Source organism: Oratosquilla oratoria, chromosome 32, assembly GCF_046742065.1.
Source record: "Oratosquilla oratoria isolate Oo_2021 chromosome 32, ASM4674206v1, whole genome shotgun sequence".
Taxonomy (NCBI): domain Eukaryota; kingdom Metazoa; phylum Arthropoda; class Malacostraca; order Stomatopoda; family Squillidae; genus Oratosquilla; species Oratosquilla oratoria.
In genome coordinates this window covers 10190003-10209049 of record NC_134808.1, presented here as the reverse complement: position 1 = coordinate 10209049, position 19047 = coordinate 10190003, and the positions used below count along the sequence as shown (strand labels likewise).

The 19047-nt window shown below is 38.6% G+C and overlaps 1 protein-coding gene across 4 annotated transcripts in view; it reads left to right on the top strand.

Moving 5' to 3' along the window:
* LOC143041767 (E3 ubiquitin-protein ligase AMFR-like) overlaps positions 1-19047 on the top strand; it is a 339879-nt gene that overhangs the window by 259865 nt on the left and 60967 nt on the right. For all 4 annotated transcript variants that reach the window (XM_076213801.1, XM_076213800.1, XM_076213798.1 and 1 more), the window contains one exon: positions 1114-1311. In XM_076213801.1, coding sequence (XP_076069916.1) covers positions 1114-1311 — 198 coding nt within the window. The remainder of the gene's footprint in view (positions 1-1113; positions 1312-19047) is intronic.

Below are 19047 nucleotides of genomic sequence, written 5' to 3'. Positions count from 1 at the left end.
TTGGGTTTCAGTGGTGTTGTCTGTGGTAGGGAGGAGGGGTTTTGGTGGTGTGTCCACAAAGCAGATGGACTAATGGATCAGGATGATGAGTTCACTGCTATTGCCATCCGTCCAGTTGTCAGTTCATGGTAGTGAAATTATGTGGTTGGCAATAGTCTTGAGGAAATAAATCCAAGGAATGTATCATGCAGGCAAGGGATACTCTATTTTGGGAAGGTACACTTAGGATTGAAGAAATTCTTTGAAGAAGTAGACTGGGAGGAATTCATGAATACCACAGAGATATTGAGGAAATAGGAAATCTTTCTTGACATTTACAACCTGAGAGTGAACAAAGATGTGTCAAAGATTAGAGTCTTTATCTAATCTTTGACACATCTTTGTTCACTCCCAGGTTGTAAATGTCAAGAAATGTCCTGAAAGAATCCATTAATTTGTGGTGGCAGGAATGAATAAAGGGTAGACTAAGAAAGTAGGTGGTTGGAGATAAAGACATAAGAACTCATGATCATTATATTGCACTAGAGTTGGGGAATAGTATACAGTCATAGGCAATTATTTGTTCTATTAGGGAGGTGCACTTGGGATGAATTGACTGCATTTCTGAAGAAATGTGATGCAGTGTATATATGGTTTGAGCAGGAAGGAATGAAAGGTTGTAATGATAAATCCCATACCTAGTCACCATACTTTACTCATTAGTAATGTTGTAGAAATGAAGAACATTGATTTATGAATGAAATAGAATTGATTGAAAATATCTTATTCATGAATCATTACAGTATTGAACAATTATTTCTAAATCACCATACCTTAAACCATGATAAATCAAAAGAGATTAGGTGTCCTTAGATCAACATGTACAAAATGGTCTTCTGAAAGTCTGTATGTCCATTCTCATCCTCTTCCATAGACAGTGTATAACACAACTGGCATTGCCTTTCTATTATTCATTTCATTACCAAGATGCATTAAGTGCCACAACATAGAACACTTTTATTGTGATGCTGAACTTTTGGCAAGACCAAGAACAGTGATGCTCCATCTCCTTAAATAGTACTGAAGTTTACAACATGTTGTTTAGTATAATATTTTTATGGCATTTTATTACAGTTGTGTGTATGACTCCGATCATCATGGAATGTCTTTATCATGTTCCTCCTCAACCACATCTTTGTCTGAAGATGAAGAACAGACATTTTTCAATGCCAACAGTGAGCCTCCAACATTTTTGCCAGTGGAGATTTCTCCAAGCATGACAAAGTCAATATGTCAAAAAATTGAAGATACAAGTGATACAGAATCTGACAGGTGAGACCATAGGCTTTAGTCTTTAATCAGCATTTGATTTTTATTCATGTATGTGTATTTACCTGATTGTGGTAATCAGGAAAGCAGCAGTGTTCATTGGGTCCCTTCTCCTATTCTCTAATTTATTATCATACTTAACCTCATTTTCATATATTTAATCTTATATCCTTTATTTCCAGTTATCATATTTATATTTGAAATATGTAGCTTTTGAGCTTGGGCTACATCGCCTTCTAAGCTATTCCATGTATGCGTCTCTGTACACGGAAAACTGTATTTCTTCACATCCTTTAGACATGTGGTCTTTCTTAATTTGCTCCCATGATCTCTTCTGTCACTGCAATCTATCCCCATTAGTGACCTGCATATCACCTCTTTCTCTTCATCCCTTCAAAGTTGGCAGACCGTATTTTTAGTCTTTCCTCATACAGTTTATCTACCAGGCTGGGTACCAGTTTCATTGCTGCCCTTTGTATTCTCTCAATCTTGTTTATATCTTTCAATCTGTGTGGGGGACCATACAACTGATGCATATTCCAGCCTCGGACAATCAGAGTTTTGATAATTTTTTCATCAATATATAAAGGAGGAAACAAGGAAGAACCAACTAACTATAGACCAGTCTCACTAACCCCCCCCCCCCGAGGCCCAGTACTTTGATGTAGTGGGGGGGGGGGGCTTCCGTGTAGTAAGGACGGGCTGAGCTGTGCCAGCCAGGTGCAACCATACTGGAGAGGAAAGCCCCGAGCTACCAGACGAAAACTGAGCCAAAACTCTTTTTTGCTGACGACCCTAGCTTGGCACTGATTATGGACTGGAATATTCATAGGATTTTCGCCCTCATCCTATGACAGTTGTTTTAGGATGAGGTTGTTGGGGTAGTGAATAGATAGGGGGTCCCTCACCCTTTTCCTTTGTGAATTCCCCTATCCCTATCCTTCATATTTGCTACCCTACTCTCCTTTTTCACCATCTTTCTCTAATACTTGTTAAGGAAGGTTCTGGTATCTTGGTGCCTTCCAAGCTACATGTCTGAACCCAGTCAAGTGGGGATGTATACCGCGAGGTCACTACTCCCTGCGAGGGCTGAAAGCCCACCGACTGGGGAATGCATGTTTGTGAGGTAGGTACTAGGCTGCTGACTTCCTTTCTCCCTATCCAGTACACATGCAGAGTAACTACGCTGGACCCATCCTAAATGGGACAAAACAAAAGAGGACAAACTCCGGGTTGACAAAGTCTCAAACTCACCTCCGAGGCCCTGCATGTGTAAATAGTCTTTTCTGGAGCCTCCCGACTCTGCAGAGACTTTTCTTTTATTGTGTGTGGCAACGGGCAACTGCAGTATCTTCCTTCTATGCACTGATTTTTCTTTCTTAATATATGGTGTGGCCTCATAAATATACACGATGATGGCGGCTGTTGAAACAGAATGTTCTAAACCTCCACCACTACCTGATCCTCCTCCTAAACCCCCCGATCCCTCTCCTAATATTGCCAATCCTAATGTTGACAATATTGACTCAACAAAAATAAAAACCCCAGTTGACGACTCCGGCTTGAAAAAGGACTTCGGTAAAATCAATCAATCAAATGCTGCCCCTAATAGTCATAGAATCTTGCATTTACAATATGTCTCTCTTGATAAGAGTTATATAGACTTGTATGAAAACCCCAGTTGACGACTCCGGCTTGAAAAAGGACTTCGGTAAAATCAATCAATCAAATGCTGCCCCTAATAGTCGTAGAATCTTGCATTTACAATATGTCTCTCTTGATAAGAGTTATATAGACTTATATGAAAAGTTCCGTAAATTTGGACAAATTAAAGAGATCAGAGTTAAACTAACTGACAACTTTAAAGCTTGGCTAGTGTGGATCTCATTTCTTTCTAATCAGGATGCAGCTGCTGCCTGCTTGGATTATAATAATTGTAATGAGAATGAATCTTCAGCCCAACTTATTGGTAGAGTGCCACCTAACTTGGATATCTTTATATCCAGAAATCCTGGTAGAGGAAAGGAAGGAAAGTGTGCAGAGACCTCCCAACCCAGCTAAGTGGCTCATTATCACTCTTGCAAAAGAACGTGCTAACTTGTTCGAGTTTAGAAGATTCTTGAAGAGTCACCTTGGCTGTGGTAATTTGAATAACTCGCAGGTATCACGATTTGGAAGAAATTCCTTCCTAATTCATGTAAAATCTTATGAACAAGCTGCCATGGTGCTCAACTTGAAACAGAAATCGGACATTAAGGAAGTTAAACCCCACTACACCTTTAGTTATGCCAAAGGGGTAATTTTTAATAGAGATCTGTATGACTTTGATGAAGAAGAGATTTTAGAAATGTGCCCAACTAATGTTTGGAAGGTTGCTAAAATCCCTCGTTCTTCTATGATTATCCTAAGATTTTGTGGTGAAGATCTACCTCATTATGTAGAGATAGAAAAAGAAATTGTTTATGTGAAGCAGTTTAAGCCCCGTCCCCTTCAGTGCTTTAACTGCTATGGTTTTGGCCATCCTCCCGCAGATGTGCAAGGGACAAAATGTGTTTGATATGTGCTCAGCCTGAACATGGGGATTATTCCTGCCCAACAGTTTGTATAAATTGTAAAGAAGAGCATGATGCCAGAGATAAGAACTGTGTAATTTATAAGAAGGAACAGGAAATGCTACTAAAAGCTCATGCAGAACATATAAGCGTAGGATATGCTAAAAGACTATTAAGTAATTCCAAAAGATACAGTGATGTTGTTAAAACAAATAGTAAAGTGGATCAGCCAACAGTAGAAGGCAATAGAAATAAAAATGCCAATATGAATGGTTCTGTTAACACTGAACCCAAGCCTCAGTGTAAAAGTGTAACTATAAAACCTAATGGTCTTTCTTCTTCTCAAGTAGGAATTTCTAGTACTTCTGAAGCCTCCTGTGCAGAGGTTTCCTCACCCCTTGTTGAAGGGGTGTCCCCTGCCCCATCTGGAGGGGCACCTAAGGTTTCTATTGTAGAAACCTCACAGGCTTCTTGTAATGAATTGAAGCCCCCTCTCAGGCAATCTCTCTTCCAGACTTGGAGGATTCCCCAGTAGAGGGATTGCTGACTAGTGTGCCTCACTCGGTAGAGGTGCACAGAAGCAATGAGGATCAAGGAAATGCTGAACCCAAGCCTCAGCGAGAAAGAGCCACTACTAGACCAAATCGGTCTCCCCTACAAGTTGGAAATTGTAGTACTCGTCAACCCTACTCTGCGGAGGTTCTCCCATCCCCAGTTGAGGGAATGCCTCCTGCCCCATCTAGAGGGGCACCTAAAGTTCTCATTGCTGGGACCCCACAGGGTTCCTCTAATAAAGCCTCCTCTCAATCAGTCAAACTTCCAAACTCGAGGGGCTCCCCAATAAAGGGATCACGGACTGTTGTGCCTCACTCAGTCGAGGCACACAGAAGCAAAGCTATGGAGTCTGAAGCTGTGCACAGTAAAAGACTCCACAGTCCACCCTCATCTCTATCCTCTTCCCCAAATCGCGATAAACAATCTAAGAAAGAAACTAATAACCCGGACTCTACATCGTCGGTCGGACCATCGTCAGAGAGGAGGATGCCACCCGCAAAAGCAAAGAAATTAGAAAAGAACCCACCTTGTAAACCCTCTCTCTCCTAGACTTCTCTTACCAGACCAGTAGACCCCAAAAAGAAAAAGAAAACAGTATAATGTCCATAATTCAATGGAATATTCAAGGTTTTAATTCTCATCGAGAGCAGGTTGGGATTCTCTTTAAAGAACATGATGTGTCTGTTTTTTGTCTGCAAGAAACTATGCTTGGCAATTTATCCCCTAATGTTGGACTCAATTATAGATTTTACAGATCTTCTCTTATGATTGGGGGCCGTGCCCATGGAGGTACTGGTATCATTGTTAAGAAATGTGTAAACCACAGAAGTGTCCAGCTACATTCGGTGTTGCAGGCTTGTGCAGTACAAATCTTTACCTCTAAATGGATCACTTTTTGTTCTTTATATTTGGAACCTGAACTGGAAGATCGACTCGTAGACATATATAAGCACCCCCGTCAGTTTGAGTTAAATGACCTACAATCTTTGGTTGACCAGCTCCCTGAGCCTTTTATTCTAATGGGTGACTTTAACGCCAAGCATCCTCTATGGGGTGAATCAAGGTGTGACCCCTGGGGCAATATAATTGAAGAATTTATTGATAGTAACGATGTCATTTTGATGAATGACTGTTCCAAAACTAGGTTTGATGTCTTTCAGAACTCAAGTTCTGCTATAGAACTAACTATTTGTTCATTATCCTTAAGATTAGACTACAGTTGGTCAATAGATGAAAAATTACATGGTAGCGACCACTGGCCTATCCATATCAAATATTTAAAGAACACTCCCTCCTGTTGCTTACCTAAATGGAAGACAGGAGAGGCTAATTGGGAATTATTTAGGAGATCCACAGAGATTAATTATAAGACTAGTGATTTTGGTAGTAACTGTGATGCATATGACTACCTGGTAGACATGATACTTTCTGGTGCTTTCTCTTCCATTCCTAGGACAGCTGGTAAACCTCAACGCCCAGTAGTCCCCTGGTGGAGCGATGAATGTGCTATAAGCAGAAAGATTACAAGAACTTGCTATAAGAGATATCGGAGATACCCTTGTTTAGTCAATAAGATAACATACAGAAGAGCTCGAGCAAAGCAGAAGAAAATCTTCAAGAATGCAAGGAGGGAATCCTTCATTAAATATATTAGCGAATTGAAATATGACTCTTCCCCTACCTTAGTATGGAATAGGATTCGAAAATTACAAGGAAAGTTTACTCCATCTCCCTTACCCATTCTTAAGATAAATGACTGTTTTATATCGGATACAAGAGAAGTAGCAGAGGCTTTTGGAAGACATTATGCTGATATTTCAAGCCCACTACATTATTCACATGATTTCAGAAGAATTAGAGCCAAGACCACGATTATTCCTCCTACCAATACGAACTCGGAGGCATATAATCTTCTCTTCACCTTGGATGAAATGGATCATGCTTTATCTCTATCCTCCCCAGCCTCTCCTGGAGAGGATGACATTCTTTATTTCATGGTTGGTCACTTATCCATATCGTCGAAGAAATTCCTTTTAAATGTGCTGAACAAATTTTGGTCTTGTGGATCTTCTCCTAAATCTTGGAAGACTTCAATCATCATAGGAATCTTAAAGGCAAGAAAAGACCCTCATGACCCACAAAGTTACAGACCTATTGCTCTCACAAGCTGCATTTGTAAGATCTATGAAAGAATGGTTAATACGCGTTTAGTTTGGTTTTTGGAATCTAAAAATCTGCTATCTAACAGACAGTTTGGATTTAGAAGAAATAAGTGCACTCTGGACCCCTTATCACTCGTGAGATTGAGAATGCCTTCGCAATTGAGAACTCAAGCATTGGTGTGTTTTTTTACTTGAAAAATGCCTACGATACTACCTGGCAGGGAGGCATTCTGAAGTAAGTTGCAGAGTGGGGTATCGGGGGTAATATGTTCAATTGTTTAAAGGACTTCTTATTTGACCGTTATCTAAAAGTCCGAGTGGGCTCTTCTTTCACTTGTGCATATCTTCAAGAGGAAGGGATTCCCCAAGGAAGTGTTCTGAGTCCTACACTCTTCAGCATAGCCATTAATAGTTTATTAGAACAAGTTCCCACAGGAGTTCATGGATTGGCTTATGCTGATGACTTCGCTATTGTGTGCAGCAAATCGACAACATTAGAAACGGGCCAAAAGATTCAAGAGGTTATTAACTTAGCAACAACATGGGCTAATTGCAGGGGCTTCAGATTCTCTGCTGAAAAAACCAAAACCATAAGGTTTTCCAGACTAAGACGCAAGGAAGAAATACCAACACTATTCTTAGAGGGTGTCATATTACCGTATGAAGATGAAGTAAAATACTTGGGTCTGGTATTGGATAAAAGGTTGACATTCACAAATCACATGAGGTTGTATACACTGTCAAACAGCGACTTAATATACTAAAAGTAGTGTCTCGTTTCAACTGGGGAGCAGATCGTGTAACTTTAATAAGGCTTTACCAAACATTGTGCCTTAGCAAAATGGATTACGGATGTCAAATTTATGGATCGGCATGTAAAAGTTCACTGAAGAAGCTTGATATAGTCCACAATATGGCTTTACGGATCTGTTCGGGAGCCTATAGAACATCTCCAGTGGATAGCTTGTATGTGGACGCAGGAATTCCTCCCCTGTATATTCGCAGGGAGGAATTAAGCCTTAGATATATATCTCGTGTCTTGACATCCAAACAGAATCCAAACTTCAAATTTGTAAAGCAGCCGGTAGACAGAGCTCCAAGGAAAAGTACTCTGCCGAAACCTTTAGAAGTGAGATGTGAAGTTGGGACAGAGAAGGTAGGACTTGTTCCTAACACAATTGCTGAGATCACGCCTCCCAAATTCCCTCCTTGGAACCGATGCCCTCTGAAATATGTCCTCTTAAAAAGAAGAAAAACAGAACTGCTGTACAGCTAAAAAATGAATTTTTAGAACATTTATCAGTACATGCTGATGCAATTTTTATTTATACAGATGGATAAAAATCCCAAGACGGTGTTGGTTGTGCTGTTGTAACTGATAGCACAGTTTTAAAGAGAAAGTTCCCTGATTTTAGCTCTGTTTTTACTGCTGAACTGCTGGCAGTCAGCAACACCGTCAAATTTGTTTTTAATTCTGTTCCGTGTGGTAGGAACGTTGTTATTTTTACGGATTCCATGAGCGTTCTATCCTGTGTAAATAATTTGTTGCCTCATCATTTTTTAGTGCAAGAAATACAGGAATGGCTGATTCTCATAAACAACAGAAAGAAGATAAAAGTAAACTTTTGCTGGGTGCCGTCCCATGTGGGTGTCACTGGAAATGAAAAGGCCGATGCTGCAGCCAAAGCCGCCACTAGGCTCACCCATATAGCAGACCGAAAAGTCCCACATACGGACTTGAAACAAGTGATCCATTGTTATACAATGAAGAAGTGGCAAGAGCAATGGACAAGGCTGGAGTGCAGTTATAAATTAAAAGAAATTCATCCCTTAGTGAACCCTTGGAAGTGTCCTCCTTTGGACAGAAGGTCAAGCATTGTCTTGACAAGACTGAGAATTGGCCATTCCTACATTACACATAAATTTTTAATGGCAAGTGGGGCAGAAAGGCTGGCCCCCCAATGTCCCACTTGCCAAGTAGTTTTGACAATAAGACACATTTTAGTTCAGTGCCCTGCATTCTCTAATAAGCGCAGGGCAAATTTCTTAACAGATTTATCTTTTAAAGAAATTTTAGGGAAGGAAGCTTGTGTGAAGAACGTTTTAAAGTTTTTAAAAGACATAAATTTATTATATGAAATTTAAAATTGTGTGTGTGAATGCTTGTGTGTGTTGTTGAAGGGTGTTCGTGAATGTCCATTGTTTTAATTGTTTTACTTGAATTTTATTTTTATTTTATTTTTTAAACTAAAAGATAGATATGCGCTGAATGGCCTACCGGCTCCGGCGCTTGGCCTTCAAGCCAAAAACTCCATAAATCATTCAATCACTAACAAGCCCTATAGTCAAAATTTGTGAGAAAATTATCAAGAATAGATGGGTAAAACACCTGTAAGAAAATAATATAATAAACCCAAGACAATTTGGGTTCAGACAAGGAAGATCAAGTACCACAAACTTAATATGTTTTTACTCAAGACTAATAGATATAGTGCAAGAAAGGGATGGATGGGCTGATTTTGCTTTCTTGGACTTACAAAAAGCTTTCTACAAGTTACCACATAAAGAATTATTTAAAAAACTGGAACATATAGGAGGGATACAAGGCAACCTACTAAAATGGATGGAGGACTTCCTGATTGGTAGAAAGGTGAGAGGGGTACTCAGAGGAAAATATTCAGGTTAGAAGGAGGTGCTTAGTGGAGCTCTGCAGGGATCTGTATTGGCTCCAATAATTTTTGCTATTTATATGAATGACCTGGATGATGATGTGGAATATTACATGAGCTTCTTTGCAGATGATGCTAAATTGTTAAGGAAAGTAAAAACTGAAACGGATTGGGAATCACTACAGGAAGACCTAAATAAGGTTTGGAAGTGGAGTCCGAAATGGGAAGTGGACTTAAATTTTAAGAAGTGTAGCATAATGGAGTTTGGAAAAAGTAAAAATAGAATATCAGGACAATATAAAATTGGAACTAAGGAGGTAAAGAAAGTGGGATCTGAAAAAGATTTGGGAGTAATTATCTCAAACGACTTGTCCTATGATGACCAAACAAAATTGTTGGAGAATCCTATAACTTCCTAAGATCAATAAAAGTGGCATTTACATATTTGGACGAAGAAATTATTAAAAAAGATATTAGTCAACATTGTGGTCACCCAGTACCAAAAAGAATATAAAGAAAATCGAAAGAATACAGAGGGCAGCAACAAAAATGGCTCCTGCACTGTCAATCTTGTCATATGAGGAAAGACTGGCTAAATTGGAGTTACTGACTCTGGAGCAAAGAAGAGAGGCAACCTACTGACCATCTACAGAATCATGAAGGGGACAGAAATACTCTATAGAGAGGACTTGTTAAATTGGGACAAGAGAAACACAAGAAGACATGGAAACTCAAAAAACATAGTTATAGAAGAGATCTGAAGAAGAACAGTTTTCCACATAGAGTGATAGACACTTGGAACAAACTGGATGAAAAAATAGTGTGTGCAAAAACCATACACAAATTTAAGAGCAAACTAGACACTGAGATACAAAGGTGGGACACTATGAGCATACCTCCCCTTCCCGTAAAATACAACTAGGGATAATACATTCAAACCCCTCTCTTCCTCTCTTACATTCCATGTTTCTGACCCATACAGTTCTGTTAGCACAAGTAAAAGAAAAAAGAAAAAAAGCAAACTCTGAAAAAGATCTTGGAGTGATGATTGGAAAGGACATGAAACCTGATAAGCATATAAATAAAATATTTGAAGAAACCTACAATTTATTGAGGTCAATCAAAGTGGCATTTACTTATATGGATGAAGAAATGATAAAGAAAATACTAACTACACTAATAAGACCAAAACCTGAGTACGCAGCATCACTTTGGACACCCAGTACCAAAAAGAATATTAAGAAACTAGAAAGATTACAAAGAGCGACAACCAAACTAGCACCGACTCTCGTCGAACTAACATATGAGCAAAGACTATCCAAACTGAACCTACCAACTCTGGAACAAAGAAGAGAAAGAGGAGATTTGCTAACTATCTACAGAATAATGAAAGGAATGGAAATTTTAGACAGGAATGACCTGTTAGTGTGGGACAACGGTAAAACAAGAGGACACGAAAAAAACTGAAAAAAGATATAGAAAAAACTTGAAAAGGAACAATTTCCCACACAGAGCGATTAATACATGGAACAAATTAGACAACAAAACAGTATGTGCAAACACTATACAAGATTTTAAGATAAAACTTGATGCGGAGAGATACAAAGACGGGTCACCACGAGCATAGCTCCCCTCCCGTATATTACAACTAGATAAAACTAGGTAGGTAAATACAATCTCCTCTTAGCATCTATTCCCAAAATAATAACACAAAAAGAAATAATGGAGCAATTAATAAACCTTGATGTTATGAAATCACACTGCCCAGACAGACTTGCAAACTGGTTATTAAAAGAATGCAAAGAAGAACTAATGGACAAAATATATAACATAATGGTTCCTCCTTTAATGAAGGAAAAATAATAAAAGACTGGAAAAATGCCAACATTTTACCAATATATAAAGGAGGAATCAAGGAAGAACCAACTAATTACAGACCAGTCCCACTAACAAGCACTGGAGCCAAAATTTGTGAAAATTATCAAGAATAAATGGGTAAAACACCTGGAAGAAAATAATATAATAATCACAAGACAGTTTGGGTTCAGACAGGGAAGATCACATACCACAATTTTAATCTGTTTTTACCCAAGACTAATAGATATAATACAAGAAAGGGATGGATGGGCTGATTTTGCTTTCTTGGACTTACAAAAAGCCTTCGACAAAGTACACACAAAACATTATTTAAAAAATCGGAAAACATAGGAGGGATACAAAGCAACCTACTAAAATGGATGGAGGACATCCTGATTGGTAGAAAGATGAGAGGGGTACTCAGAGAAAAATATTCAGGTTAGAAGGAGGTGATTAGTGGAGTTCTGCAAAGATCAGTATTGACTCCAATAATGTTCTCTATTTATGTGAATGTCATGGATGATGATGTGGAATGTTACATGAGTTTCTTTGCAATGCCAAATTGTTAAGGAAAGTAAAAACCGAAACGGATTGCAAATCACTACAGAGACCAGAACAAGGTTTGGAAATGTACCGTATTTTTCGGACCATAAGGTGCAGGCAAAATCCTTAAAATCGGCCAAAATCGGGTGGTGCGCCTTATCATGAGGTGCGCCTTATGTGTGGCTTCAGCCCAAAAAATGCCTCGGACAGTGATGTACCATTTTGACACATTTCGTAGCTAGCCTGCTGACAGCGACAGTACAAAAGGCCTAGCAAAAGTTACAACCAAGTTATAACCAAGATGCATGTATCTTGACAAGAAAATTGTGAAAATTTCGACAGTTTTCGAGTCCATGCCACCGCATTCATTCACACTATCATGGCTATGACATAATAGCGTCCACAACACAGACAGCCATTTTACATTGGTCTAGTCTCGCTCCACTCTGACTGTAGTCATTTGGGTATTTTTTTTAGTTTCGACCATTGGTGCAATATAGCAATAGAAAATTAATTATTAATTTTGTAAATTAAAATGTATCAACGTAATATGCAATTTTGTGGGTGGAAATGAAAATAAAAAATACCTTGCTACAAGCAAATATGCTAATGAACGAAGTCGGTAGCATAGGATCGGGACGCCATCTTGTCGTCTGTCAATTGACGGCCTCGGTACTTCCGACAGTACCTCGCCAGTTACATTTTCTTGAAGGAATGTTATGGAGCAGAGATACATGCATTCCTTCAAGCTGCAAGAACTTTGTATACCCCGCAAGCTGAGAGAGTGGTTGAAAAGCCCGCCAATGTCTCTCATGACGACGACAATGAGGACGAGCTGGATGACATTTAATTTGCAGGTAATGATTTATTAAACACAGGTTAGGTTAGACGAATTTATCATCCTTTCATTTCATTGACGTCAGCATCTATCATAAACATGGCGTACCATTCATCCAACACAACTTCATTACTTACGAAATCTGTTTTAGCACCTTTTTTGTTTTTTATTTCCGCTCACAAAATTGCATATTACATTGATACATTATAATTTACAAAATTAATAATTAATTTTCTATTGCTATATTGTGCCCATGGTCAAAACTAAAAATTTACCGTCATTTGTAATAAATCTTGTGTTTTTAAGTGAATAGAGAATTACGGGAATAAAACTGCTAATATTGGTTTTATTCCTTACAATTCCCGTAACGTGTTTATGTTGTTTTTTAGGGGTAGTGGCAGGGCAGACCGTCCATGGAGGTGGTCTGATTTCACTGACCATAATAAAAAATATATAATTTTTGTAATTTTGCTAAATCCCAACTGATTTTTCTCATTCAACAACAAAAATGTTCTGTTCTGAATGCACTCACATATGCATGATTATCTGATGACGAAACCAGGTGCGCCTTATGGTCAGGCGTGCCTTATGTAAGGACGGGGAATAGCAAATTACGGGTGCGCCTTATGGTCCGAAAAATACAGTAGTCAGAAATGGGAAGTGGACTTCAACATTAAGAAATGTAGCATAATGGAGTTCGGAAAAAGTAAAACTAGAATATCAGGACAATATGAAATTGGAAATAAGGAGGTAAAGAAAGCGGGATCTCAAAAAGGTCTGAGAGTAATTATCTCAAAAGGCTTGTCCCATGATAGATAAATAAACAAAATTGTTGGAGAATCCTATAACTTGCTAAGATAAATAAAAGTGGCATTTACCTATCTGGATGAAGAAATTATTAAAAAAATATGAGTCACACTAATAAGGCCCAGTACCAAAAAGAATATAAAGAAAATTGAAAGAATCCAGAGAGCAACTACAAAAGTGGCTCCAACACTTTCAAACTTGTCATATGAAGAGAGACTGGCTAAATTGGAGTTACTGACTTTGGAGCAAAGAAGAGAGGTGACCTACTGACCATGTATAGAATCATGAAGGACACAGAAATACTCGATAGAGAGGACTTGTTAAAGTGGGATAAGAGAAACATACATATACCAAAGGCTTTTTCCCCCTTACAAGGGGGGTAGCCAAAAAGAAAAAGGCATAGAAACCACTCCCACCCATTTCATTTCCCATATATTCCACTCCCCTCCACCCTCCTCCCTCCCTCCTATCTTGGCACCTCCCAGATGATGGGTCATCTCTGCATCCTGTCCACTGCCCTGGGTCAGAAGCAGTGCGCAAGACACAGCACATCCACAGTAAGGCCGCTTCATAAATTCGGCGACCCCCCCTCTCCGTCCCCTCATGCAGGAAAGGAGAAGATAGGGAGAAATCCCTTCAGGCTGCGTCAATTTATTTTTCTCATACATACTTCCTCACCACGGAGAAGGGGGTCGCCGAATTTATGAAGTGACCTTGCTGTGGATGTGCTGTGTCTTGCGACACTGCTTCTGACCCAGGGCAGTGGACAAGGTGCAGGGATAACTCGTCATCCAGGAGGTGCCAAGATAGGAGGGAGGGTGGAGGGTAGTGGTATATATGGGAAATGAAATGAGTGTGAGTGATTTCTATGCCTTTTTCTTTTTGGCTACCCCCCATATAAGGGGAAAAAAGACTTTGGTATATGTATGTATGTTTTGTTCTCTTTTGCTGTACTATTACATTCACTGCAATCCCTTGTCCCGTGGTAATGCCCAATAAGTTGTTTGGTAAAAATTGATTCTTAGACCTTTCTGCTTGCATGCTCCATCTAGTGATTGTATTAGTTCCTGTAATTTTTTTAGTACCTGCAATCAGCACCATGTCATCTGCATATCTGATAATGTTAATATATCCACTTCCAATTTTGATACCTTCCAGATCCTTTAATTTTTTCATCACATTTTGACTAATGAAAATAGATCTGGGACTACACACAGCCTTGCCTCATTTTTTTTTCTTTATTTCAGCCCATTCCATTTACCATTATCTGTGTGAACTGTAACTCTTTGGTCCCAGTATAAATTTGTAATTAATCTAATGTCTTTATTGTCTAAAATGATATCTCTCAGCATTTTTACTCTTTGCTCATATCTTACTGTATCAAAAGCCTTTTCAAAATCAGTAAAACATAAACATGTAACATCATTAGGGTAAAGATGTCATTTACCATGCTCTTTCCCTTTCTAAAATTGTACTGTACTGCTCTTGAGTTAAATTTTCTTTTATTCTCATCTTCATTCTTGTTCTTATCACTCTTAAAATAATTTTTCTGACATGACTTACTAAGCTTATTGTGTGGTGCTTCTCACTCTCAAATGTTCCTTTCTTTTTAGGTATTGTAATACACACAGACACAAGAATGGTCTCTGGAATATAAGCTTCATATATCTTATTGCATATATAAACTATTTTCTGGATTGCAAACTCTCCAGCTGCTTCTATCATTTCCACCACAGCACCATCCTCTCTTGTGATGTTTCTGATGGCTGCATACTTTATTGAGATCACTCTACAGTGACTCGCAATTTTCTTCAGTGTTCACTTTTTTCAACAGTTTTGCATTCTCCACAAAGAAGCTCATATAACTTTCAATTCCTTTATCCAAATCATTAATATATATATAGCAAACATTATTGGGGCCAAAACTGTTCCTTGTGGAACTCCACTAATCACCTCATCCTAATTAGAATGTTTGTCTCTTATCACCATTCTCATTTTTCTCTCATGCAAGAAGTCTTCCATCCACTCCAGTAGTTTGCCCTGTTTTCCTCCTGCAGTCTCTAATTTCTTTAGCAATTTCTTATAAAAAAAAAAAAATAAAAAAATTCAGGTCTAGAAATGCACAATCAGCCCATCCATCTCTTTCCTGTAATATATCTACCGTATATACTCGTCTATAGGTCGAAATCTTAAGGAAAGTTTTTTAGGCCAAAACCTATACACAAGTAATAATTTTGTTAGGTTGAAATCCAGACATGACAAGAAAGGCTAGGAAGAACTCTTACCTTTTCTTTAGGTTCAGAAATCAAAATATTTACCTACTAGTTACTACCAGTAAACAATGGGGACATAAAATACATGGTACGTACCAAAACATGTGAAACTTCTAGATACGGTAACCCCATACGGAATACGATAAACACCGGCTTTGGTGCCCGGTGTTTGGGTGTTGTGTATTTTCGTCTTCGTGATAGTCTTTTATCGTCCTGCTTGTCTGGCACACTACTTCCAAATTGGTGGTTCTTAAAATATGTGTCAGGTGGGTAGCAACATCGCTGGTTGGCAACACGAGACGTCTTGTTGTGCTGTCCTGCTGCACAAGACGTCTCGTGTTGCCAACCATATTTTAAGAACCACCAATTTGGAAGTAGTGTGCCAGACAAGCAGGACGATAAAAGACATCACGAAGACGAAAATACACAACAACCAAACACCGGGCACCAAAGCTGGTGTTTATCGTATTCCGTGATCAGGATGTGATAAAGTTTACATCGGAGAAACGTCATGCAACCTGAATACACGAATACGTGAACACCGTTCAGACGTCAGGCATGATGTCACCACCAATGCATGTGTGACACATAGAAACAAGGAAAACCATCTTATGGACTGGAAGAATGCAGAGCTGCTCATACGAGAACCAGACAAAATCCGCAGGAAGTGTTTAGAAGCAGCGATCATTCAAGAAACGAATACTATTGAACAAAATAGGGGCATGTTCAACATCTCGCCCCACATAATTCCCCTAATACCCATGGCCAGCAATTTTTTTTTTTTTTTTTTTTTTTTTTTTTTTTATTTAAACCACCCTTTGTGAACATTTTGCCCACGGACGTTTGGGCCAGCATTCTCAACCTTTCCCAGTGTTTAATCCCCCTCCTCTCCCTTCCCCCTACTTCTTTTCTCTCCCCGTTCTCTCCTCTCCCCTTATTTAATCTCAAGCATATGTATCTCAACTTGTACTTGAAAAGGCTGTAATAAGCGAAACGTCGAACAAATAAAGGCTCCGTCCTCATATGGTGTTTAATTCGTCAGTCTTGTCGGCAACTGCTACTTTCATGAAAAAAAAAAAATTTGGTAATCTGTTCCAAGTTTTTCACTCTGCTGAAATGGCAACTTCAGTGAAACTTATTAGATATCAAAATCAGTGAACTTGAAAAAACATACAGTAAACTCGTGCTTATCCGAACGCGTTTTAACCGAATAATCGCATTAACCGAACATTTTCTCAATACGGTAGCCATCGCTTCAACCGAACGTATTTGGATCTCAACCGAACATTCAAACAGCCCAGCGCCACCCGCAAGCTTCACCAAGTGCTCACACGGTGGCAGCACACTCCATGTTTACATCTGATCGGCTGTTTATACTCTATAGAATATGTTTATGAACTATTATAAGCATTTCCATGTGTATGTTAAGTTTACAGGTACGAATATTGCAGACGACATTACCGCATAAAACTCTACAGGAATGAAAAATACAAAGTCGGATTAACCGAACATTTCGGTTAATCAGACATTTCTAATCCCCCTTGGAGTTCGGATAAGTGAAAGTTTACTGTACACCAAAATACATCAGAATTAATGAAGTGAAAAACCAAAATAATCAATTGCTATACCAGGCAAGCCACGCCACTTCAAAGCATTAAGACAGTGGAATGCTTACAGCACCAAAACAAAAACAAGCCACTCGACCTATACATGAGGTATATGGAAAATTCCAGATTTTTTGCCAAAAATGGGGGGGTCGACCTTTACACGAGATCGACCTATAGACGAGTATATACGGTATTAGTCTTGAATAGAAACACATCAAGTTTGTGACACATGATCTTCCTTGTCTAAATCCAAATCGCCTTGGATTTAGTACATTGTTTTTTTCCAAATGCCTTACCCATCTAATCTTGATCATTCTTTCACAAATTTTAGCTTCCATACTTGTAAAAGAGACTATGGTTAGTAGGGTCTTCCTTGTTTCCCCCTTTATATATTGGTATTATATTTGCTCTTTTCCAATCTTCTGGAACTTTTCCTTCTTTCAATTAAATGCTTATTAGACTATGTATTTTGTCTGTTAGTTTGTTCCTGCATTCTCTCAAAATCCAGTTTGCCATTTCATCTGGACCATGCAATTTTCTAACATCGAGATTACTCAAGTGATTCATTATTTCTTTCCTTGTTACTTCTATCTCTTTCATAGGGGGAACTTTCTCCTCCCACTCGACATCTCTAAGTTGATTAATGAAAAAGCTAATTGGGTCCGAGATACAGTAGATAGGAAAAAAAATATTGTGGTATATGGACTAAAAGAAAAACCGGGATTGGCGAGGTACATGAGAGAAAAAGAAGAAAAAGAGACAGCAGTAGAAATCCTAAATGAAAATCAGGGGGGAGACCGAGATGCAGACAAAGACCTGGACGATACATATAGAATCGATTGCTATTCTAAGGATAGAAATCAACCTCTAAAGATAAAATTAAGGTCACAGATGGTAGTAGAAGATGTATTTGAAAAAGTAGGGAACTTGGCAAGGAGTGAAAAGTACAATAAGAAATGGATAAAAAGAGAAATGAATACTGAGGAATTAGAAAAAGAAAAGTGACTAAGAGAAGAAGCAAAGGAAAAAAACTCAGAGAACGGAGACAGAAAGCAAGGAATTCCATTGGAGAGTAATCAACATGAGATTATTGAGGAAATGGCACATCAAAACGAAAAAAACAAAGACAGGAAAAATAATGGAGGAAGAAGAAAATTAAAAGTGGCCTATACTAACATTGATGGATTAATTTCAGGTCTGAACGAACTCAGTGATTACCTGCAAGAAGAAAAACCAGACATAATGGGAATTGTAGAGACTAAACTAAGAGGTGAAATACCATCCATCGATATTGGACAAGGACTTTGTAATTACTGGATAAAAAACAGGGAGGAGGAATCATGTTCTTGGGCAAGAAAGACTTAAACATGACAAAAATTGCGGAGGGCAAAGGTAATGTTGAACTGATCATGATAAAAGTCGAAGGCAAGAATATGAAAAGTAGAAAGTTTGTGGTGACCTATGGGCCTCCAAAAACGAATGCTTGGAAAGAGAATGAACATACAAAAATGCTAAAAGATACAAGGAAATCACTAAATGAGATACTGATGGGCAGGGGTGATCTGGTAAATATGGGGGACTTCAATTGCAAAGAAATTTGTTGGGATAACATGACAGTGCGAGGAGGATACGACTTGTGGGGTAATGTACTGCTGGACATGACCATGGAATACACAATGACCCAATGGGTCATTGAAAACACCAGATACAAAAGCAATGAAGAGCCATCGAAACTAGATTTAATTTTTACAACAGAACCTGAAATTGTGGACAAAATCCATTACAAGACACCAATTGGAAAGAGTGACCATATACTCATCAAAACTGCACTAAAGGAAGAAATATACATGGAGAGAAATGAAAAGCATAGGAGAAA